General features: G+C 37.6%; 1 protein-coding gene across 3 annotated transcripts in view; it reads left to right on the top strand.

Moving 5' to 3' along the window:
• The window catches only part of LOC137274525 (protein Fe65 homolog), a 110,678-nt gene that overhangs the window by 4,325 nt on the left and 81,357 nt on the right, over positions 1–24,996 (top strand). For all 3 annotated transcript variants that reach the window (XM_067807762.1, XM_067807764.1, XM_067807763.1), the window contains exon 2: positions 3,546–3,675. In XM_067807762.1, coding sequence (XP_067663863.1) covers positions 3,618–3,675 — 58 coding nt within the window. In that variant the 5' untranslated portion in view covers positions 3,546–3,617. The remainder of the gene's footprint in view (positions 1–3,545; positions 3,676–24,996) is intronic.

Genomic DNA, 24,996 nt, shown 5'->3' with positions numbered 1-24,996 from the left:
TTCAAATATGTGCACTTACATTTTACATCATTCTGCTTTCAATGTACATATTGGCTTGTAATCATCAGGAGTACACAGACTTCTTGGCTCTGGGCAACCATCGCTGAGGGCAGTGGCAGATAAAATCTTATCCAGTCTGCTTTCCAAGTTGATAAGTCAGTATATTTTTGTGCAATCCGTAATGGAACTTTTCATATTTGAAGGCAGGTCGTTTAGGAGGTGAATTATGTTGCATAGTTTCTTGTGAGATCTTCATTGATCTTAAAGCATGCACTTGGCTGAAGAATAAAATAAAAAGAAGAGATACAGATTTGGATTGAGAATCTATCAGGAATAAACTGGAATGATCTGTGTCTGCCTGTAGCAAGTCAATATCATTATCAATGTCATTCAATGTGAACCAGCAGGGCAGTAGGGTAGCCTGGTGGTTGAAGCATTTACTGATCCCTCTGAAGGCCCAGTTTCGAATCTCCACATGGTTAAGATATGTGAAGCCCATGTCTGGTGTCCGTGGCAGTGATATTGCTGGAATATTGCCAAAACTGGTGTAGAACCACACTCACTCACTCACTCACTCACCAGCAGGTTTGAACGACTGGCTTGATTTTCACCCCTATTTTCCACAAAGTTACAAGCAAACAGGTATTAGTTCTGAAATTATTTATCATCAGGATGGCCTGTTGTTTTTGTGTATTATGTTATGATAAGAGCACAATTCTTAGGCCAGTCATTGGTCGCTATACTTTTGTACTTTCTGTCAAATTGGTTATTATGATTATCAAACCTTAATGTTCGTTAGAAACTATCATAGTATGTTGTAGGTTACATGTATTTTTGTACTGTTTGTATGGGTAGCCTAGTGGTTAAAGTGTTCGCTCATCCCTAGTCCGATTCCCACATGGGTACAATGTGTGAAGCCCATTCCTAAAACTTAACTCACAAAGAGTCACTTACTCTATTGTATTGCTCAGTATTTGATATTTATGTCTAGACAGTTGATCAAATGAATTAGCCATTAATATTCATTGTCAATATTCAGCAATGAGTTATGGCCCGACAAGCTTGGCATTATGCAAGAACTGTTAGAGTCCTTGATTTTCCTCTCTATTAACAAATACCAACCGGTAAAGAACTATTTGTTCAGAAAGTGTTAAAATGAAGATGTTATGTTGTAATATATAACATATATTACATTGTGTATGTGTGCTACTATATCCTTCTGTACTGTGAAACACGTTTTGTGGCCTGCGTTGTGACAGGACAAAGGATGTGCGTGAGGCAGCAGCATGTTGTCACAGATATGCATCTCTCCTCATGCACTACTGGCTGTCTGGCATCAGCTACAGCTGGTGGGGAGGACTCTCAGTGCACAGGAATGTCACACACACCTTTATAGAACAATCATTATGTGGAGATTTCGCAACACTTATGTAGTTAAAGAGTGTGATGGTATATCAAACTATGATTTACATCAGCAATAAAAAAATTTATGCCTGCCTGAGGCCACTCAGGACAAGGGGTTTTCAGCACTGACTGCCAGATTCTCAGATTCTGGGTTAAACTTAAACATATATGTGAAGACAGTTTTGGTTCGAGCTGTCAAGTTTTACACTTAGCCAGCCTCATGGTCTTGCTGAAATTTGTGGGTGTTTCATATCTGTTTACGATTGTTTCTTCTACCTTTGTAGGGAGTGGAGTAGTCTAGCAGTCAAAGCTTTCACTCATGATGATGATGACCTGGGTTAGCTTCCCCACATCCGTACAATGTGTAAAGCCCATTTCTGGTGTGCCACACTGTGATATGGCTGGAATATGGCTTAAAGTGGCATAAAGCTAATCCTCACTCTACTATTCATGATTATACCATGTCAACCAAGATTCAGTTCAGCCTTATAATCTCAGCTAAGAGTTGTGTCTAGTCTGTGTGATCAAAATTTGGTTGAGATGATCTTCTGGGAATGGAATGCAGTAACAAGAGAGATGATATGTTTTCAGTATAAACAGTGACAAAAACATTTTACAGTGACATGTTAATGTATCATGACAGTGATTAGTGACCACATTTCGATTAAATTAAATATATTGGGTGAAAATAGTTAGGGATATTTGTAAATTTTGAAATTATGAATATTGATGTATTTATTCATTGACACACTGATAAAATATCAGTCATAAAAATACCAATATCCCTAACTTATTTTGTCCAGTTTATATGAGCGTTGACTGTTTTTCTGGTTGGAGTAGATATCTTGCATGCAGTTGTGGATATATTTGATTTAGCTCATCTTCATATTTTTATCAATGACACTCAAATTCAACTAAGGACACTCTTTTTTGAATTATGGCTATTTGATTCTAGTAATGAATCAAAACAATTCAATTTTCCAAATGCATGAGTGAATTGTAGGACCCCAATCATATCCCATCAGGACCCATATCTAAGAACAGTTCTGCAGGAACAGTATCCACTGGCAAACAAGGACAGGTTGAGTACCTACCTGACAGCTGACCTCTATTAGCATGTATGAGTGCTGTCCACTATGCTTGAAGGGGCTGCAGGTTGTACCTACATGCTACACCAACCACATGAGAATCGTTTGAGCAAGGCACATGCATCTGCACATGCACATGCACGTGCAATCAATTTCATCATACACCATGATATACTGTGCATGTACAAGCCTGCATCTACTCTACCTTTGACAAACCAAATGGATTTGCTCATTGCACCACCTACTTCTCAAGCTTAGCTGCTTTGCAGTATCAGCACAACATACTAAATTACTAATACTCTTCCATCCCTTGGCTAAGGAACGAGCAAGCAAACAAAGTGTCTGTCATCTTGTACTGTTGCATTGAACCATTCTTCATTCTCTGACATTACCCAAATCATCTGTATGTGGTAGGTGGGCTGTTTCCTATGTCTTACATATGGGCAGTAGAAGTGATTCTTTTATCATCTGGATCTAATGCTACCTCATCTGCCCTTTACCCCATGTGTTGTACAGTATTTCCTATGACACCTGAACACAAGAACAAAGAAACAATATTTATTCATGTACAACCATTATCTCATTTCTGATTAGCTGTCTCTAGAAACATCAAAGGAGACAGGAACATTTTCTGTATTCTTCAGACAGATAATCTGCTGGGGATGAGACTGCTCATATTATCAACCTTGTCAGATTTATGGTGGGAGCTCTTTGGGTGGCCTTGATCAAGGATTTATTGACTTTTAATCAAAGTTATCTCCCTTCAGTTAGTGGTATTAACAAAGGTTCATCACTTCCTCAGAAGCAGTGGGGAGTTGTTATGTTCTGAAGTTTGGGAAAAGGACGCTATTGTATGTTTGTGTATGAAAACATTGTCATGCTGTTTCTTAAAATCAGTCTTAATGTGAAAAATATAAAATATTTAACAACTTATGCATTTCGTATGTTAAGGATGTACATGTTAGATGTCTGTGTCAACAAAGTACCTATTTTATCTGTATTTATTGACATTTGTGTCTGTTGTGCATGTCTAATTGTCATCCATTTGTACAGGCTTAAGATCGCCTACTGCGGACGTGTTGAGACATCTGATGGACGTGTAGGAGACGACGACACCCTGCAACCATGGCGGAAACACCAACCTCTCCAACCTCGCCAACCTCCCCAACCTCCCTCTCAGAAGGTAGGCTCCACCTTTATACTACAACAGTGGTTTTGTCTTCCTGCTCTTCTTTCACATTCACTTACTGTCATTTATGATATTTTTATGAGTTTGTTATTGGAAGACCAACCATGTGGTTAATAAAGAGGAAATCATGATATGCTGAGATGTGTTAATGAGAACAGACCACATTAAGGATTTATATTAGTTATATGTGTCACTGTACACCTCAAAATACATAACACTTATATGATACAAACCTGTACCTGGGTGATGCCAGCAACCTCTTCATTATCATGTCAAAAAGGAAAGTTTTACTCCAATCAGCACTAATGTAATTAGGACTTAGCTTTCGCAAGCATGAAGTAGATGTATATTCATACCCCTTTAAGATACTGGTTGTGAATATATGATTTTGCAGTCATTGAATTTTGTAAAATGGAGGAATGTCAAAATAGTATACTCCAATCTTGTACCGTTGACTAAGAATTCATCATTGGTATTTGTCACAATATGTTTCATAGTAACTAACTGAGTGATGTCATAGTTCACCTGTTATCTGTGTTGATAGAATCATCCATAAAATCTAATTGCAACATGAGAGGAGTCAAGAGTTGTCTCCCCTCTACCTCTATTGATTGCAGTGATGATGCAGTGTGTTATCCAAACACTGTTTCATGGGAGTGTATTTTCATCAGGGTTTCATAAGAGCTGTTATTATTTGTGTTTAATGATTAATCATGCTGCCTTTAGTAATGCTGACACCTGCTGCTTACAGAGAGATGACTTTCATGTAGACATTAATCAGAACAGTCATGTTAGGTGTGCTGTCCACATGACATGTTTGTGTGGCTTATCACCACTCCTTGATGCAGTGTTATGAATAACTGAGCTTTTTCTAATCATAGATTATCAGGAAAACTATGTTTTCTTGCAGACAGAAATCTAATAACTAAGAAAGTTTTGTGAAAAACATTTCAGGTGAATAGAATAATGTTGGTTTAGTTTTTTGTTGTTACAAGTGAGTGAGTTTAGTTTTGCACCACTTTTAACAGTATTCTAGCAATAAGACCAGACAGAAATATGCTGTACACATTGTGCCAGTGAGGAGAACTGAACCTGGTTCTTTGGCATGTCAAGCTCTTGCTTTAACCACAAGGCTAAACCTACACCCTATTCATTAAGAAGGAAAATGAAGTTGGTATTTTTAGCTGGGATCCAAGTACAGTGTGCAAGTTTCAAATCCTGACTGCAGTTTAAACTCTGGAAAGGGTTCAGGGTTGGAACTGTCCTGAGCAAGCTGTGCTTGTGTAAAATGGATCAGATGCTGTCGTGACTTTGCTGGAATATATCTAAAAGTGACATAAAACCCAACTCACTCACTCACTGTAAATGCCACTGTGTATTAAAATAACCATAGACTGCCTCCATGGTGTAGTGGTTAGAGAGAGCTTAAACTGGAGAGCTGAAGGTTGCAGGTTTGATCCGGCATCCTACCAAAAGGACATTGAAATATGGTATTCATGCTGAACTGCTTCATGGTATCTCAGGGTGCTAGGTCTGTAAAAAACAGCTTAAGTCTGGGCTAGTACCATAGCCACACATACACGTGTGTCATATGAGCAAAATCTTCTTAAGAATGATTTTAAGCCCCATTTCATCTCATATCAAATAGCCACCACTGTATGAGAAAATCAGATGATCCTATACTTCCTTTAGATTGAATATTTTACAAATCCAAAATATTTATGTGCCAATGAAACAGCATATAATGAGAATTATTTTGAGATGTCCAAATATCTTTCCGTATGTGATACCTCAGTGTATATCTTTACACAATATGTCACATTTCCTAGTGTGATCCATGTTCTGTACAATCCCTGTGGAACCTATCCTTTGGCTTTCAGTACTTAAACTGCAGGCCATTCAGGAGAAGTTCAAGCAACCCTTATGACATCGGAACATGCATAATAAAGATGGATTGAGTTGGAGAATGGTCCTATTTCAAGCTGGAAACTGAATGTGTTTTGTGTGGAGTTGAATAGTTTCTCATAGTGACATCCTTTTTGCCAGCAGCACATTTTTGACTTAGCTTTTTGAATTCGCAATCATCACTGGCCTTTGCCGCTATGAACTCAATTTCATTCTTATTACATTTCTTGCCACTGGTGACAAAGAAAATGAAATAAAAAAGGTAGTTTGACAACGTCATCTATGCTGCAGATTGAAACAGACAACTAGGAATAACTCCATTATCCTCCCCCATTTTTTGCTGTGCCCCTTTCTGTCCCGTTTGTTTCACCATCCTTTCAGTTGTCATGGAAACTGAATCAGTTGCTCAAATTGAATCTGCGATGAATGTAACCACAGCAACTTTGTCTTGGAGGATCTTCTACTTCCATGTAGACAAACTTCAAATAGGAAATGGAACCACAGTGATCAAATTATTGGAAATTGACCGACGATTGACGTTGCTAAAGCGAACGTGGTGGACACTTTCAGGGTCTTGATAAGTCGCCTCTATTAATGACTCATACTATTGATCAGATAGAAGTGGAAGTGTTGCCATTCAAGGGAGCGTGTTTATTAGTGCAGGGCGATACCGAGTAGTGAGTCGGGTACGATGCCACACTTTGAACGTCTTATTGAGCTAGAGGTGACCTTAGTGTAAATGTTTGTCCCGATGATACGCGCAGCCATGAATGCCCGATAATGGGAGGCGTTTTAGGGTCTTCATTATCTTTTATTCGCTGACAATGGTTCATAATAGTTTCATTTTATCTTCGTCCAGTCATTATCCCTGTGATAGTCTTGTTAGGGGAAACGTCGATGTGCGAGGTATATTGTCCACTGGTTTCCCCACTTCGGTATTGATGTCTATTTATCTTCTTCCTCCCTACAAGCTTTCATCAAATAGGGCTCCATCTTGTGAAGACTGGTGCTGAAAATAACTTTATGGGCAGACAAAATTAAAATCAGTTGGATCGTTTCTTGCGTGGATGGTTTTGAGACGGATGATCCCTATAAAACTTGGTTTCAAGATTTAAATGTAGATCCTCGAAAGATGCCTCAAGTTTCACGACAGTTTATATTATGATGGAACTGAAAACTAAGGAAACTATCTTTATTCAGCAAAACTTGTATTACCATGAAAGTAAATATCAGTTGCCTTCAGCTAGTAAACAGCAGCCTTCATTATATTTTATTTGCCTGACTGTATCCCTGCAGCATATGCTGTTTGCAGTGTTCCAAGTCAATTAAAATTTTGAAAAATAGTGAAAAATTTACAAATGAGTTCTGTTTTACTGAAGTAACAGTTGTCAAATCATTTATATTTTTAATATTTCTCAGTGTTAAACATTTTAGAGGTCATATTGATTTGAGGGTTTCTTGGTTTACAGATCTGCTGATCATAGTTTTTCAAGAATAAGAATAAAAAGTAGTTTTCCTTGCTTAAAAAATAAAATCCCCATGGATTTTTTTTTCGTTTTTTTTTTTACCAAAAACTTACTAGAAACTTTTTGTGTTTCTTTGCCTTGTATACTCTTCCTAAATTGTCAAAAGTAAAATACTTGTACTATTCAAAAGAAATATTACTTTGACCAGTAATTTTTTTCTTTGTACTTATTTTTTTTCTTTTGCCTTTAGGTTTTCTGTAAAACAAAAAATCTGTAAAACAAAAAACATTGATCTGGCCTAAAATCCAAGTTCCTATCAAATAAATCTTTCAAGCATAATATATGTTATGTTTGAGATTGCACTTATATCAAGCAGATGAACCTACTGTGTTTGAAAATCAGACACATTCTGTACTGAATTGATGGCAACTAAATTTCAGTTGGAACCAAACGCACAGCATGAGGTTTCAATTGTAATATTTTATCGCCATCAATTCAGTACAGCATGTCTTTGATTTTCAAACACATTAGGTTTATCGCCATTCTACCATGACCCATTTAAAATCAAACTTCCTCACTCTGCGGAAGACACTGCGTGATCTGGCAAGGGATGAGAGGCGAGTTAATCTCGTCTGTGAAGGAGTGATTGGTGCCTTTCTTATTTTTTAAACATTTCAACATAAAAAATAGTCTGTCTAAAGAAAACAAATAACCATTTATTCAATGCAATAATGTAATGCCTAAGAGCTTGTTTTTATCATCCCAACTCTAAACGACTGAAACCAACCTATTGTTTTGTTTGCTGTGATACTCTACCCCCTTGGTTACACAATAATGGAATCGTCTAACCTACTTATTTTCATGGAAGTAGATTTGCGCAACAGTTTGAAATGGCGGACAAGACAGTGTTTACATTTTGCGAAAGTTTGAAAGTTGAAGTGAAAGTGGAAAATACTTGACTGGATGTCGAATCAGAACCCTCCAAAATCGAAGAATAGATCGTTTTGTGATTGACCTACGATCTGTATCTCATCAAAAACTGTTGATTTTTATGCTTAGCATGTGTCGATTGTGCTTTCATGTACTTGCCTCCACCCCGACATGCGGCAAAAGAGTGACAGTGCCGTTTTGTCAAAATGTGTGTACATGCGACTAACTTTTCATCATGGATGTATTGAGACCAAGCTTTTCTCAAAGTGTATGAACATAACAGTGACTGCCTTGCGGGGATGATGGCAGAGCAGAACTCCAGTGGTTCAATTTTTTTACATATAGATATTTTTGTGACATGATGGAGTATGAGTAGCATGGTGTTTCACCAAAACCATTATCTTGCGAATTTCCCATATGCTAAATGTAAACAAATATACCATATTCCAGGTTGGTAAATGTTTACTAACGTTTTGCTGCACTATTTTGTATAGATAAAGGTGTATTTTGGCAAGGCATTCTGATTTATGTGTTAGATCTTGTATATGTTAGGGGCTGTGTATTGTAATTGAATGTTTTTATAATAGAGGGTAATATGATAGTGACATTCCCATAGAATTGTGGAGGAAATATCATGTAATTGTATTTTTTTAGTTTGAATAAATGTTTTTTATCAGCATTTCCATCACGTCTGTTGTGTTCATATCAGTCATGTTGGTGATAAAGTTGAAGTAGTGCAGCAGTCTTGTATATACATGCATAGTGAAGCGCCGTGAAATCGGACGCATGTTCAATCCAAAAATTTCGAACTGCATAGGTCTTTGTGGCAAATTCCCGAGTCAGCGTAAAAAACCATGGAGTTGTTGTTGTTATGACCCACCATTATCGTGGTCAAATGGAAGTTGTTCTCATAATAAGACTTGTTAATGCGCGGTGTAATGGCCTAAAATCAGATAGTGTCAATCCAGAATTGATGCCATCTGATTTTTCTGAACAACCAATCAGAAAACAGTATTTTCTTGAGTCATGGGGATTACATTATTCACATTATTCAGACATTTGAATTATGACAGCTTCTTCATTAACATTCTCATGTTTTATCTGTATTACTGGGGTATATGTACCAGCTTTGCCGAGTATTTGGCAGTACTAATTGAATAATCAATAAGTGTACATTGCATTAGGAATAAGGGCATAAAAGCAGAACTTGTACATGTCACTTTCAATGTTCAACATTGAACTGAAACTTGAATGTCAGTGTGTCCTTACCATGATCCTGATATAAAGACAATTACAGCGTCCATAAATTCAAACACCACAGGTATTACCTGTAAGACATTGATATCCTTTAGTAATAAATTCTGACTTCTGAGACACCAAAGCTGCTTGGTGTTAGCTCAGATGATTTTATGGCAAAATGGAAATAAAATCCTACATCCAGTTCCCTAAAGAATTTTGGCTCACAAGCCAGTGAACAATTTGTTCAGCCATTGACATCACTCACTATTCTTGAACTCCTAGTGTGATGCATCTGGTTCTTCGTTGATCATGTTCCTATCCTAGCAAGACTATTTTATTATGGGGGCAGTGTGGCCTAGTGGTTAAAGCATTTGCTTGTCACACCAAAGCCCCAGGTTTCATTCCCCACATGGGTCCAGTGTGTGAAGTTCATTTCTGGTTTCTCCTGCCATGATATTCCTGGACAGCTGTCATTCCCTAACAGCGGTATAAAAACTAACTCACTGTTCTAGAATGGTGACTATGCTTATCACAAGAGGCGACTACAGGAACAGCTGGTCAGACTCGTTGACCTGGTTGACACATGTCATCGGTTCCCATTTGCACAGATCAGTGCTCATGTTGTTGACCACTGGATTGTCTGGACCAGACTGGATTCGCCATATAGCTGGCATATTGCTGACTGTGGCATAAAACTCAACTCATTCACTGTTGTAGAATGTCATGGCTAATTAACAAATCTGTCTCCTGACTTGTCAGACACAGTGTCATGATGCAGACATTCACTGATGACAAACATATACAACCTTAGGGTCAGTGTCATGACTAACACTATAAGCTTTAGGCAGTCCATTGATTCAGATTTTTCAGAAGCAAACCCCTAGGGTCTAAAGACCAGCTTCGAACACTGCTGACAGACATAGTTTTGTGACCACCAAGTCACACCATTGTGGACAAGAGACACACCTTGCGGTGTGGAGGTAGAGCATGGTGTCATGGGGTTCATGTCTTGGCTCTAATGCTAACAGTTTAGGAGGTCCATTGATCCAAATGTTATGGTTGCAAACCTCTAGGGTCTCAAAACCAACTTTGTACACTGCAGCAAGATGTGTTTTTATGACAAACCAACTTACCTTCAGACTATCATGTTAAATTGACAGTCATATAAATCCAAACCAATGTTCATCATTGTGAAATTGATACGTTCCATGACCAAGTTGATGGTTGAGTTTTGATAGCATAAAAAAGGAAAGACGCCAAGCAAAAGTACCGGTTTTCAATTTCGTCCTGGCAAACTATTTAATGTCCTGCTTTTACCGTAATGGAACCACACTGCTGGAATTAGAACTTACATATCCGACCAGCTTTATTGCAATGCCCGAATAACACACTCTGGGGGCTCGTTCCATCATTGTTTATGATGGGTGCCAGACGCTGTACAACTTAAATGTCAGTTGTGTTCAGTAGACCTGGGATATTGGACACTGTAATGGAGGGGGATCTACAGTCGTTGACTTGGGGACCAATCAGGCTACTTTTTGTCTGGACTGGTGCTTTCCTCTGAGAACATAGTATTTACTGTGATCTAGAGATGTGGAGTTAGTCTGTCGAGGACTGCTCATTGATGGTACAAGTACCGAGACAGTGGTAGAATCTTAATTGGAATGACCTTTTGTGCTAGACTTTTTTGGGTTGGTTTACAGATTTCTGTCGATCCTAAAGAAATGAAGAACAATAAATTTGGAAAGTGATTTTTTTTGTGCCAGTAAAAGCAAAATTGCCTGTTCACTTTATACAACAGGTTAGACTGAAGTCTTGGCAAGGAAAGTGTCCCACTTTACTCATGGCTTCTTAGATATCATTTTGATGAACAAGAAAAGATGTCTGAAATTTGTGTATCTTTATTTTGTTTCATTCCAAGCTGGTATTCTTTCTCCATCCACATGACCCGTATATTACCATCATCACCTTTTTGTCTGTTACGTCCATTGTTTGAGACTGTGTCTTTCAAAACTTTAAGATGAATGAATCCTAGTCTCTCTGGTTTGGAAACAGATGTAAAGATTCAGATCATCACGAGAGCCAATGGGGTAGCTTAGTGGTTAAAGTGTCCTCTTATCCTGCCAAAGGTCCAGGTTTGATTCCCCTATATGTTTACAATGTGTGAAGCACATTTCAGGTGTCCCTTGCTGTGATATTGGTGGAATATTGCTGAAAGAAGCATAAAACTCAACCCACTCATTCAAATCATCACAAATAAATTTCAAGTTTGAATATTGTTCAAATTGTCAGGTGCAATTAGCTAGCCTCGTGGTTAAAGCATTCAGTCATGATGCTGAAGACCCAGGTTTGATTCCCAATTTGGGTATATGTGTGAAGTCCATTTCTGGTGTGCACCACTCACCGTGATATTGCTGGAATATAGCTGAAAGAAGGGCAAAACTCAATCACTCTCAAAGTGTCAGAAAAGCAAAATCACTCACCGGCTCTGTCCTGGCTATTGCATGTGACCACCATACTAAATATTGAGCAAGAAATTTGACAACAATTTGTTGAGGTATTTAAACCAGAAATGCCTCAGAATACTTTAAACTCTGACAAGCTGACTGAGATAACTGTCAGCACTAGGAAGGCTGATTCAAGTGAATTATCCATCGTGTTAATCCTCTGACCACTGAAATTTTATTAGGTAGCCATTTTGAGCAGGTAATGTTTGATCTAATAACATGCACTAACATCACATCACGTTTAGTAGTTCATCTGTCCTGAAATATATACCAGCAAGTGTTTGCTCTGTAGAAGGTTGATATGGTAAGTTGTCATCTGGAAATAGTATGGACATTACTCAATCGCACAGTATATTTCAGAGAGGTGCAAAGGTCACTTGGTCACTGAACAAATGATTACTTTGTTGACAGCTAAGGCTCTCAAAGATCCAATGAAGTTCTGTCCATGCACTCAGTGGCTTAACTCCCTTTTCTCATACTGGGGAAGTATATGCTGGGTCAGTTTGGGATGAATCTGAAAACACAATTATCTATGACCATGGTGCATACAGGCTTTAATTTATACAACTTGGAATTTATAAGTCCCATTTGAAAAACCTTGATTTATGCCTGAAGAACCTTGAAAATCACCAATTTTTCTTGGTAAGGCATTGAATTGGTACAAAATTGTGTATACTTAATGCTGAAGGTCAGGACAGACTAAGTATATCTTGCTTGTTGATTTTGGGAAAATCTTGGAAAATCTGAAATGTTAATACTGTTCTTTGGTTCTTCCAGATGTAAAGTATGCTTGGTTTTAAAAAATATATTGACTAACTGAGGAAATGCACTTATAAGGCCTTGAATATACAAGCTGTAAAAAAAACCTGAATTTTCATTTTCCATATATGAAAGATCATCTTGATCTTTTACTTGCTCTGCAGATCGCCACAGTATATCACACTTTCACACCCACTCCTAGTGCAAGGCCTCATTATCAAGTATGCTTTGTTGGTTTGTAGACCAGTGTCACCACTGTCATTGTGACAAGCTTAACCATTACAATGCGGGTTGTTTATAAAAACATATGACTTTTTCCCAAGGGTGTTTAGATTTTATGAAAAATGTCTTTTTTGAATAATGTTGATCACGTTGAGCCTTGTTTGCTGTATTTTGTGTGACATCTTTGATGTTGGATGGGAATATCTTAGCATATGATTGGTTAATGCTTTAATCACCACCAGCTCCCTCTGTCTCCGTGTTGAGTTAGTCAATGCAAACTTATTTCTTCTGATAATCACTACATGTGAGATCATGGCCCCTTGGGACCGTCCTTTCCAGAACTCAGGAGCCAGAAATTTGCCTCGTTAGGATTATGCTGATCTTTTCTTAAGCCTCATCCAAGCAAAGAATTTTATGATGACCTGTACTCTGATGTGATTGTTAATGGTGAAAAAGTTCATTTGGTGTGAAGTTATTTGGACAACTGGTCGACTTTAAAGGTATTGTGTCATCACAGACTGTTTTGAAGACAACCTTGAGGTCGATTCTGTGACATATAGAACTGATTGATAGTGAAAAAACACCTCATAATTACTGCATTTAATCACTGTCTTCTCCATGAATCAGATTTGATGTGGCAGCTACCTAATGGTGAAACTAGCCGTTCGCACTTTCCTCCATGATAAACATGGATTTTATGATTTAACTGCAGTATACAGGTTTAAGAAGTGCAGCTCAAAGTGCAGTATCAGGATAAATCAGTGTGTACATTAGTGCAGGTCTCCTGTTTCAGGGACGGCAGGAGAAGTTATGGCAGTACGTCTGCTTGCGACTAAATAAATAGAGGCCATTAGCCAGGGGAGAGGTAGCATGGCTGAATAGCAACCGAGTGTGGTTTTTGGTTACTTTGAGTAATTTTACAGCATCATGAAGGTGAAGAATTCAGTCATGGTGTTCACAAGACTTTACTGTTAGTTGTACCCTAAGGAAAATCTAATTGAGCCATGATCTTGGTAAGGTAGCCTTGCCAGATCTACAGTTGTGGAAGTATTTGGAATGTGTATACCACACAAAACTATGCTGGTGTACAGGCATTATAAGATGATCATAATTCCCATACCTCAGCATAGACTCACAGCTGTCGTATTACTCTTAACGCTAAGGCGATCGTAATTCACATACCTCTGCATAGACTTATGAGTCTTAGTGCCAAGAAGGTGATTGTAACTCCTACACATCACAGACTTAGCACTAAGGTGATGGAAACTCACATGCCTTAACATAGCTTTACAACAGTAAGAAATATATTTCATCTGGCCTAAATAAGATCAATATTTTTGTGAGCACCTAGGTTTTTTATTGCACCATGTGTAAATATAGTCGTTTATATTCAGTGGGCCATGTAATATTTTTAGGCGTAACAAGGGTACACTACAAGATGACCCCTAAAGAAACGAACAGGAGATGAGCCGTACAACACACATGGAACTTTCGTGTCTTAATGTGGTTTATAGCCTGTGTTCCTAGCTTACCAAGACTTGCTATGTTGAATCTAAAATATTCCTGATACAGCCTTAGTAAGTTACCATCCCCAAACCAACACACGCAATAACCTATAAATGACAGAATATATGTCTTGTATTTTTTCATTTGGTATCATAAATACAGAATATCTGTACAGAATTGATTAATTCTTTCAAACTCATTTTCTAATTCTACCAGTAGATGTTTGACATTTTATTGTCATCCAAACTATATATATGTGTACAAACACACATTGAAAGCTGCCGAATGTCTGAAATATGACTCTATTAATCTTGAAACAGCAACATCTGACTGCAACAGCCCACACTTTCCGGCCAATTGGAACTAAATGTGTCTGGTCTTTCCTATCTCCATGCCAGAATTTGTCCAGGATGATTTTGATGAGTCTTTCTTGTCATTCAGTATTATTTAGTATGTACTTGGTGATGGTTATAGATATGTTTCTCCAAAATCTTTTACAGTACAGGGCAGAATCCATTGCAGTTTTTATTGGTGTTACAAGTGTTTCCAGTGACATTTATTTCTGATAAATTAAGATTCAGATCATTGTTACAGTCATATTTCGGTCAACATTGACAAAATGAGTTAGTAACTTATATGTAATGGTTTTGTTATTTGTCTCCAAGTACAGGCTGATGTGTCTGTATGGTTGTAGTCTGAGTGAATTTAATTGTAAGCCACACTCAGCAATATTCCACCTATATTCAAGACTTTACCAGACAATGATCAACAGCATGAGCATCAATCAACACAGTTTAGATTTCTCATTTGTAAGGCTGTACTGGTTCAGCTTCTTGCAGCTGATATATTCTTCGAACTGATCAGTTGATATCACTTGCTTCAAATTTGTACCCAGTTCTGTATGATATTTAAATAAACAGAAATAAGACGACTTTAACATGTGTAACTTGTGCTTTCAGATGCAATAATTTTCTGTGAAGAGTTTATGCCCCTTGGTATTCTAGAAATCTGTGATGAGTTTGAATCCTGTTGTGTTTTTGAACATGTTGCTAGGATGGACAACACCATATCTGTGCTCCCGTTTCACTGAAGCTGTAATTGTCTTAAACTTCAAAATTTGTCCACTGTGAAACCAACACCAGGATACATTAGCCGAGTGTTTCAAGTGTTCACTCGTCAAGCCAAAGACCTGGGTTAGATTCCCTTCATGGGTACAATGTGTGAAGCCTATATCTGATGTTCCCTGCCGTGGTATTACTAGAATATTCTAACAGCAGCGTGAAAGTAAACTCATTCACGAACACCATGATGAAAATGGAATGTTTTTCAAAGCACTGTTACGCCAAACCAATCTCTTCATGATTAAGTAATTTTAATTCAATATTGTTTTATAAAATTAAAAAAAAATTCAGGAAAATTACGAAATCAAACAATTTAGAGTGGTATTATGTTTGTTATTTAGCAGTCTTAGATATCCGATTTACAATGCACACAGTGTTTTGTCAATATCAGACCTGATCAGTCATCATTAGTTCATGACTGTATTGTGTTTCAAACCATTAAGGTTCTTTTCAAGAGCCTTTCTGAGAATTGATAACTAATTCTGACTCATTGCAGTTGAGAGCTTTCATTTCGTTTGTCTCAATCCCAGATTTTATTCTGATGAATAAAAAATATTCTATGACTAATTAAGTATCTTTGATCTTTTTGATGTATGAAATTGCGTTCAATTCCCAGAATTGCTTCACAGGACTTTCAACTGTGTTCAAGAATTAAAGAATGGAACGATTTTCTGAAACTTTATGAAAAAGTATTGCATCGTGATAGCCATTGAACAATTGATTTTTCTGAGGGTTTGGTTAGAAGTAAACAATTAGTGATGAATTGTGCAGATAATGGTGGCGATCGCTGTACCACTGATCCAGGTAATTGTCCCCAGAAAACTTGTTATCCAGATAATTTTCCTCCAAACCTGATCAAGAGAGATGCCGATGGAGTACTCGGTAATATGTCGTCGTGTCTAATAGTTGATGAAGGTACATCAAATTTACTGTACAGGAGTACCAACCAATCAAAATGCTGAAACCATCAAGAAACTTCCTCAGCAGTTTGAAGAACAACTTAAGATCAAGGAGGATTTGATTTTGATTGCAACCCCTGCTCGGAATTCTCCAAGTGGATTATCCGACTTGGGAAAGTACCGTCTTCACAGGTGTAATTAATTGAAAAGGACAGTGAATCTGTATTCCATTGCTTCGCTGAGCTTGATTTGATTAGGGACAATTATTGGGCTTTGCTCAATAAAATTTGCCGCTGTTCGGAGCAGGTCACATGGCCATTCAGTGCCAAAGAGTTGGCCACTGTCATCCAATTACATTGAGAGAAGTTGAGAAGATTTTAGTATCAGAAGGTGTTTCTCTCGGCAGGGCTCCAAGTACTCTATATATCACATGTTACACCGAATTAATATCTTTTTGCATTTTTTTATTGTTCGTGCTCGTTGAGGGATTAAATACTGTGTCTCTTGAATGACTAAATGGAGATTTATATGTAATGAAATTACGGGAGTTTCTGAATGGTTTGTGAGGGTAATAAGAAGTACTTTTAACTGCTTCTTGGGTTTTAGTATTTTGCGCCACAGACGAAGGAATTCAAGGGTAATTTCTTCAAGGGCATTTGTCCTGCAAAGTTTTTGGGTGTAAACTGACAAGTGGATTATAGTTGTTTTCTGAAAAAATGTAGACTGTTCATTCATTTCTTAAAGTATTGATTATTTTGTTTCTAATACACGTTCTTATTCATAAATAAAAAATAAAGGTAGGCATCTGTTGTGTCATTATGAGTTAATGAGTGTAGTTTTATACCACACTCAGCAATATTCCAGCTATTACGCAGCAGTCTGTAAATAATCGAGTCTGGACCAGACAATCCAGTAATCAACAAGATGAGCAACAATCAACACAACTTTGATACATTGACAGGGTGTCATCCAAGTTAGAGAGCCTGGCCACCTGACAATTATTGGTTACTAAAAATCAGTTCTGACCCAGATCTTCACAGGCCCATTTTCATTCCAACATAGAGAATAAAAAAACTACAAGCATTATTCAAGGTCAGTTCATTAAATGAAGTTGGTGCAATTGTCATATATCTATAAGATACCTCTGCCAGAGAACTTGATGAATGGATGCTATTATGACTAACACCATAAATCATATTGATCATAAGTGCAAAATAGCGTGACACCAATTTCCCTGCTTGAAAAGGACATTATTCCATTTCTACCTCTCTCAAAGGGAATAGTGTAGCCTGTCCCTTGCTGATTTCTCTGATACAACACGATCTCATCCAATATCTCAGACTAACTCAATTCTTCATCAGTTGCATCAGATTAAATGGAATACCTACACTGATGATGCTCCATCCCGGAAGATTAATGCTCCTCTTGCTTCACGAAGATCATGTTTATTTCAACAATACCAACAATTGGCAACTTGGACAATTTCATGGTTAATTCTGAATTGTCTGATGCTGGCAATCAGGTTCTTCTGGTCCATGAAACCTAATGCTGTGATTTTAAGCTTGATTGGTCTTGGAGGTAAACTGTAGACTACTATCACATCGAAGGTCATGATGTATCCGTTATTACATTTTTGGCCAAGCGGCAGTAATGGTCAATGTTGGTCTATTCTGAGACACCTCTTTAGAATCTGTATCACTATCGTGAACTGTTCAGAGCCAAGCATGAAAAATGAATTCCAGGCATCACACTTAACCTCGGAAAATCACATGAAGATCAAATGACTTTTCTCACCGGTAGGTTGATAGGTGTTTATGCTTGCCTTCCTTTTATGGCTGTTGTAATGAGATTTATGTATCCAATTCTTTGATTTATTCCTAAAACAAAGTTCCCCCCTTACACTTTATTAATTTTGTGGACCTAAGATCTGATTGTGTTTGATTATAGGAAACATTATATGATACTGGTCCATAGTATAGAGATTTGTTACTCTGAAATGGCTCCTTTGGGGGATTGAATGTGGTGTAAGTGTTCAGTACACAACACTCGTTATTAGAAGGCATTTTATGAGGAGTTCAGTGGGGATTCACGGGAAATAGATCCCTCATACATGAATTTGTTTCCTAGGTATGGCCAGTGCTTGGATGGAGTGCTTGCTTATCAAGCTGATGGCCCTGGTTTGATTCTCACATTGGTTCAGTGTGAATGCCAATCCCTGCAGTGTATGCGGAGAACTTTGGAGTCTACACACCTTTGTTTGGCACTTGTTCACATTTGGATGGAAAGCATTTTGACCAGATCAATGCAATGTTATTGTCTGTGAATGGTCACTGTTGGTGGCAGGATAGCTAAATGATTAAAGTATTTGTTCATCATTAGACCAGGTGATGAATGAAAGACCCATGATGAAACCTGCTTTGCCATGAATATGTTGCTATGTTTTTCAGCTCCATCCGAGTGACAGCTCAGAGTTGTAAACTTCTAAGTCTTGCAACACTTTGGTATGTCCACCATCATATAACTGATGTCAGGATATGTTAGCCCAGTGGTTAAAGCGTTCGCTGGTCACGTTAAGACCTTTGTTCAGTTTCCCACATTGGTACGATTTGTAAAGCCCATTTATGGTGTTACCAGCCATGATATTGCTGGAATATTATTAAATGGAGAGAGTAAAACCTACTCACTCGCTGAGGAAGATCTGACATTGATGGTGTCTTTACTTACAACTATTTACGTTAACTAATAATCTGTGTTTTGACTATACAATTAATTGCAATCTTACTTCGAGTGTCAATGACACCTTGAAAGAAAAACTGCAAAGAGCAGTGGTATTTTGGGGAAATTGGAACAGTATGTTGCCATGAATTTTTGCAAATATGTTGTAATATCTGATGAAATCCAATACCTTCTGACAAAATCAGCTTGGTTTTATTTGTCAGTGAAACAAGAAGTCAACATGTTCATTGTAAATTAGGTTTTATGTGAATAATAATTACCCCACAAAACAGGTCTAACTAGATTTATCACCTTTTTTACTCAGTGTAATATCAAGTTTCAGGAAAGTAATAACATTTGATGTTATTGTGTCAAGCATGACTGGTATTGACAAGTCAGATTGGTATGTGGGCAGCATTATCACATCTTTTTACCATTTCTTGATTGTTACTGCCTTGTTAATTTTGATTTTTGTGGTATTTCTTGCAAAGACATGTAACATTTACTGTTCCATTAATCGTAAAAGTCTGCTAGTGAGAGATGCCGCAAACAATCACAGTCTATAATGAAGTTACACTATCTGGCAAAGCCCATAAAGGCACCCGTGTAAAGTGGACTTTAATGAGAGATTTTGGCCAAAGGACAGAATGACTCTTCATTTGATAATCTTATGGGCAAAGGCATGCAATAAGTTGGCTTGTAGTTCCCAGGTTTGATGGAGATGGCTCATTGCAAACAAGGCTTTTGGCCCAAGTTACACAATTTGTTTGTAAATGGTGGTGTGTTAAGTAGTATTTAGTGATGAGCAGTTATCCTCTTTATTGGCAGTTCAGTGATTTTGGTGTAGTTTCAACCATTTCAGTGTGTTGATGACTGTGGGCAGATGGGCGGGATATTGGCATCAGTGGAGAATGTGGTAGAGCAAGGTGACATTTGTGGGCTGCTGCATGTGATTGTGTCATTACACTTCATGCAGTTTGCAAAAGTTTTCTCTCAAACTTGGCATTTGTCTCATGTCAAAAAATCTAAACTTTTGCAGAAGCATGAAATAGCAAGGTTTATCGTGATTTGTTTCACTAAAAACACAAAATAGAACCTGGTAAAACTTTATACTAGAAGGATGTTTTCAGAACATGAGATAAGGTGAAGTGCAGTTTTAAGGTCATGGCCAAGAGTGCACTTTAGTAGCCAAATGCATGTATGCATACATGTGAGCACTTCTTGTAGCATTTTTGTTCATGCTATAAGCAACGATGGGGTTGCTTAGTGGTCAAAGCGTTTGCTTGTCACACCGTAGATACGGGTTCAATTCTGGTCATAGGTACATTGTTTGAAGCCCATTTCTTGTGTCTTCTGCCATGATATTGGTGGAATATTGCTGAAAGCTGCGTATAAAGACTCACTCACTCACTCACTCACTCACTCACTCACTCACTCACTCACTCACTCACTCACATTGCTTATTTTGAGAATCGGTTGACTTGCTGTTGTGTCAGATTAACCTGAGTATTTTCAACATATGCTGAAGACTTCTATGTCAGGGCGATCACAGGTTCCACTGTCACAGAAGAGCACTTGGCACACAGTTCTTATGATGATGACAAGAATTCTTGAAATGAAAACCGAGAAGTACATGCCTTAACAGGATCTGTTCATATAGTGGTATCAGTCAAGAGGACTTAGCAATAACATTCAGAAACAGATTAATTCATAGAAAAACACAAGCCCAGATTAGGATCTGCCATGGTTTTGCTATTAAGAAATGGCTAAGCTTTGTATTACTATTATCCTGACAGAACTTTAATTGTTTCACTGTTTTGCAGAATGTTGCATGTGGAGTTGTATGGCAAGGTGCAGGAATTATTGTCACTTCAAAGATATTGAAGTCCTTATGCATGGCTCTTTGACTCGGAGAGCAAAAACAAGAGGCTCAAACCTGGTCCAATCTCATGTCTCGTGAGCTACATCAAAGACAGTGCGAGCCTCCTTGTGCGTAGTCATTAATGAAATATAATCATCTTAATTGATTGAGTTCCTCATGAATAACGGCTGCCTGATGATAATAATCGTGTACCTGTCGAATCAAAGAGGCTGGGGATGATGAAGATAATCAGATTCACGTGTACGAGACAAGACGATGGTTTCACGCTTGGTTATGTGGTGTCCCGTAATGAGGAATGGTATGGTGACACATTATGGGAAGACTTGCTGATAACATATCGATTTTTGAAATAAAATCAATTGCATTGTCTGATTTCATTTAGCAACTGATTTTCGAAACATGACATGAATATTGTCGGTCCTGTTTGTGTTTTAGCTGCAATTTTTCAGTTGAGTAGATATGAAAACTAGCACACAGGCTTTAATAACTTTATAGTTTGTTCTGAAACAAAAAAACCCCAGCCCCACAGCTTTTGATGGTGAAAATTATGTTGAATATTTTTATTTTAACTGCATTAATATGAAGCAAGGAATGCTTTAGTATTCCTGCTAGAGTATTTGAATCTTGAAATCCCCATAATATATTAGTTAAAATTTGAGTAATGACAAGGATTTTATTGCACATTTTGAAAATCTGATATGGATGTAAATTATATGTGAAGATCAGGTGAAATTTTTACACTAAACAATTTGTAACTATCTTCATTGTTTGCCAGACACTGAATATATGTTTTGAGCTACAAAAGTTTTCATTGTGTCAGTTTAACTGATATATTTGATAAGGTAAGAAGCTCTTCACCAAGCAGGGTAATAAGCGGACAAATATTCAGCAATAAATTTCAGAAATAGAAATACACCAATGAAGTTTTTACGATTTGAATGAATTACAAGTATGTGATAGCTGTACAATGTTCCAATCAAGACCTCTTCTGAAAGTTAAGACTGGCATTATCGAAGCTCACAACAAAGCTGGGGGTAATAACAGCAGCTGATGCTCCATTTAACTTAGAGATTTGGAACAGATTTTTTTGTGGAGTTATTTTGTGAAGAAACGATGAGGTATTATCAAACAATTTTCAGTTGAGATGGCAGTACAGATTACAAATTTGCTTTCTAAGTTGATTCTTTGAGGGTGGAAATTTGAAAATAATTTGGTCACCAGGGCTGTGAGTCATGACATTACTGATTACTAAGATAGTGACAGGAGTATTTTAGATGGTGAATTGTCGTTAGTCATGCGCCTGTGAAACTATGACTTATTTTGTATTAATCCTTGAAGCTGTGTTATTTAGTTTTGGCTCACATGACTTAAGCATCAATACACATCTCAGAATGAGGGAGCCACTTTTAGCAATATTTCAGCAGTATCATGGTGGGTGACACCAATAATGGGCTTCACACATTGCACCAATTTGGGGAATTGAGCCCAGGTCTCTAGGATGACATGCAAATGCTTTAACCACCAATGAGGGCACATTTTGCAGAAACTCCCGTTTTCTTAGAAGACACCTTAAATAATGTCCTGACAGACTGCTAATCTATTGTCTGGTGTGAATCCTAACAATCATATCATGTCTTTTGTATTTGAGTGTGACATTGTCTCCATGAGACATGTGTCGTACATGGAACTCCCGCTCCCAAGGAGCTTGAGTCAGTATGTCTGTATGAATGATGATATCAGCTTGCTGACTTGTTTGATGCATGTCATGTTATCACAGTTAGTAGATGAATGTCCATGATGTCAGCACTGTGTTACTTATGGACCACTCATGCAGCTGGCAAATTGCATAATGCTGCATAAAACAATTTCATTTGAATGAATAGTGATGGTGACCCCATATATAATACAAATTATGGCCTTCCAGACTAGAAACTATTCAAATTTGATGTCTTCAGACATTTGTTCATGATGCTGCATTACATCAGTAATGATTGCTGATCTGACCAGAAACCCCAGTGTTTGGCTTTAAATCAGAAAGTCATACGCCTTTCAAAAAGCACCATTTTTGCATGACATACACATAATTGACAATTATTTTCCTGGGAACAAAAAAGGACAAAAAAATGTATTTCTAAAATTAGTCATTGTGCTCATTCACTTGTGACGAGGAGATTCCCACAATTTTGAACATAAGGGTTAGTTTGCAATTAATCAATTAATGAGCTCATCAGATTTAGTCAAGAGGAAGAACAAATAAAGAGCTTGGTTGGGCTGTTATTAAATGTTATCCCATTTTCAGAATCATTTAACAAACACTTTCCACTTGAGGAATCAAAGCCTCCAAGAATTGATGTAATGATTGTAGCCAAAGCAGGTCAGGGGCATATAATTTTAGCTTCAGGCAATTGATTTATAACAAATCAGAACCGAAGAGTGGATTAGTGTAACAGTCTTTGAATCCATAAAATGAATTGATTTTTGCCTCTTCTGACACATCTTATATAGATCAGATTTAGATAGGGATTATCAAACTAGTTAGGGCTTGTTGTTACTGCTAGTCTTTGTTGAACTGCTATCAGGCTGTATACTTAGCCTGGTGTACAGATTTCTCACCTGTGAAACTGGAAAAGTTAGAAAGTAAGATGTAAACCCAGGACAGAGTTTCTTTTTACCCCTTGTGGTGAAGTCCACTTTACAAACATACTCCAAGATGACAGACACACAAATTCTGAAATCTGATATTTATTTTTTTTTTTACAATTCTTATAAGGACTCTATCAGCAAACAGTTCAGATGAAACTTTGAGATTGTTAGATCAAATATGTTGCCTTTAATTATTTTTGTTGATCAGATCAAATATGTTGCCTTTAATTATTTTTGCTCTTTTCCCCACGTGCGAACCATAACAATCTTCTACATTGCTGTCAAGAGAAACAGGTCCTTAAAAAGAACCTCACAGGCACAAACAGAGGCAAGTGTGCTCACACACTTAGCTATGCTCATGTGCACTCATGTGAACTCATACCTGAACATGCACACGTACTTGTACACACAATCAGTTCTCTTTGGTGAGGTTGAGTGGTTGTCAGTAAAACTTTCTGAGAAAAGCAGTCCACTTGCCTCAGCACAATTCTGGTACCTGTACCCAAAGTGGTAACTGTGACAGGAGTCATTCCTTCCATGAGATGACAGCACACTGATTGAAAACCCAAAGAAACCACATGCATCATGATAATGTCAAACACACTTCGGAGCTGATCAGCTAAGATTTGAAACAAGCTCAACCAAACCTTAGACATCATTCATATCTAATTGTAATGTTGCTGTTTTTCAATTTTATTTTTCAACATTACCCTAATTAGATATGACAACAAGATCTATTCATCTGTAATTAAGCAGAAGTGTCCGTGTTGCCTCAAAATGAACATGCAATTTACAAATGCCTCCTGGATTAAATCAACTTGAACATGACTCAACCACTCATAAAATCACCACATCAGCAAATCAAATATTGCTGAGCAAAAAACATGTTTAGAAAGTGTCATGAAACTGGTTCTCCAACCCAGAAGTAAACTCCATTTGTACTAGCCCCATTGAGTTCAATCTAGTCTTGGGATGAACAACGGCTTCAGTTTCTAATTTCCGGCCTATTTTAATAAACCTGACCCGAGTTGACGAAGGTAAATATAAAACCTCAGTGAGGGAATTGTGGAGCAGTCTGTGCAAACATAGGACGGGTTTGTTACATGTTTTCATTCTTCGACTCCCTGATTTGGCGGGATGTCACTTAGTGGGTTGGTTTTAATAGGTTTTGATAGGCAGAGATTCCAGCTGAACTTCCGATAGGTCTTTCCTTCATTGTTTCATCCTTCTATCCGACATAGCGATTGGTCAGAAGTTGATGTTGTTATTCCCATTTATCTAATGACCTTAACTGGTGTTAACTTCAGTCCTGACCCATCTGGGGAATGAAATACGTTTGGATTAATGTTTTCTTTTTGTGGGGCGAATTATTGTTCTTGACAAAGTGTAATTAAGTTACGTCTGCTGTGTTTGATCTAGGGACGGTGTTATATCATCAGGACTTCATTAAGGCTGTTTTAAATGTTGTGCTTGATTTTTACTATCCAATCACGTTTAGCATTTAATTGATTAATTAATTAT

The sequence above is a fragment of the Haliotis asinina genome, chromosome 2 (genome assembly GCF_037392515.1).
Source record: "Haliotis asinina isolate JCU_RB_2024 chromosome 2, JCU_Hal_asi_v2, whole genome shotgun sequence".
In the NCBI taxonomy this organism is placed as follows: domain Eukaryota; kingdom Metazoa; phylum Mollusca; class Gastropoda; order Lepetellida; family Haliotidae; genus Haliotis; species Haliotis asinina.
Note: the sequence above shows the minus strand (reverse complement) of the source record. Positions and strands in the feature narration are given on the sequence as shown.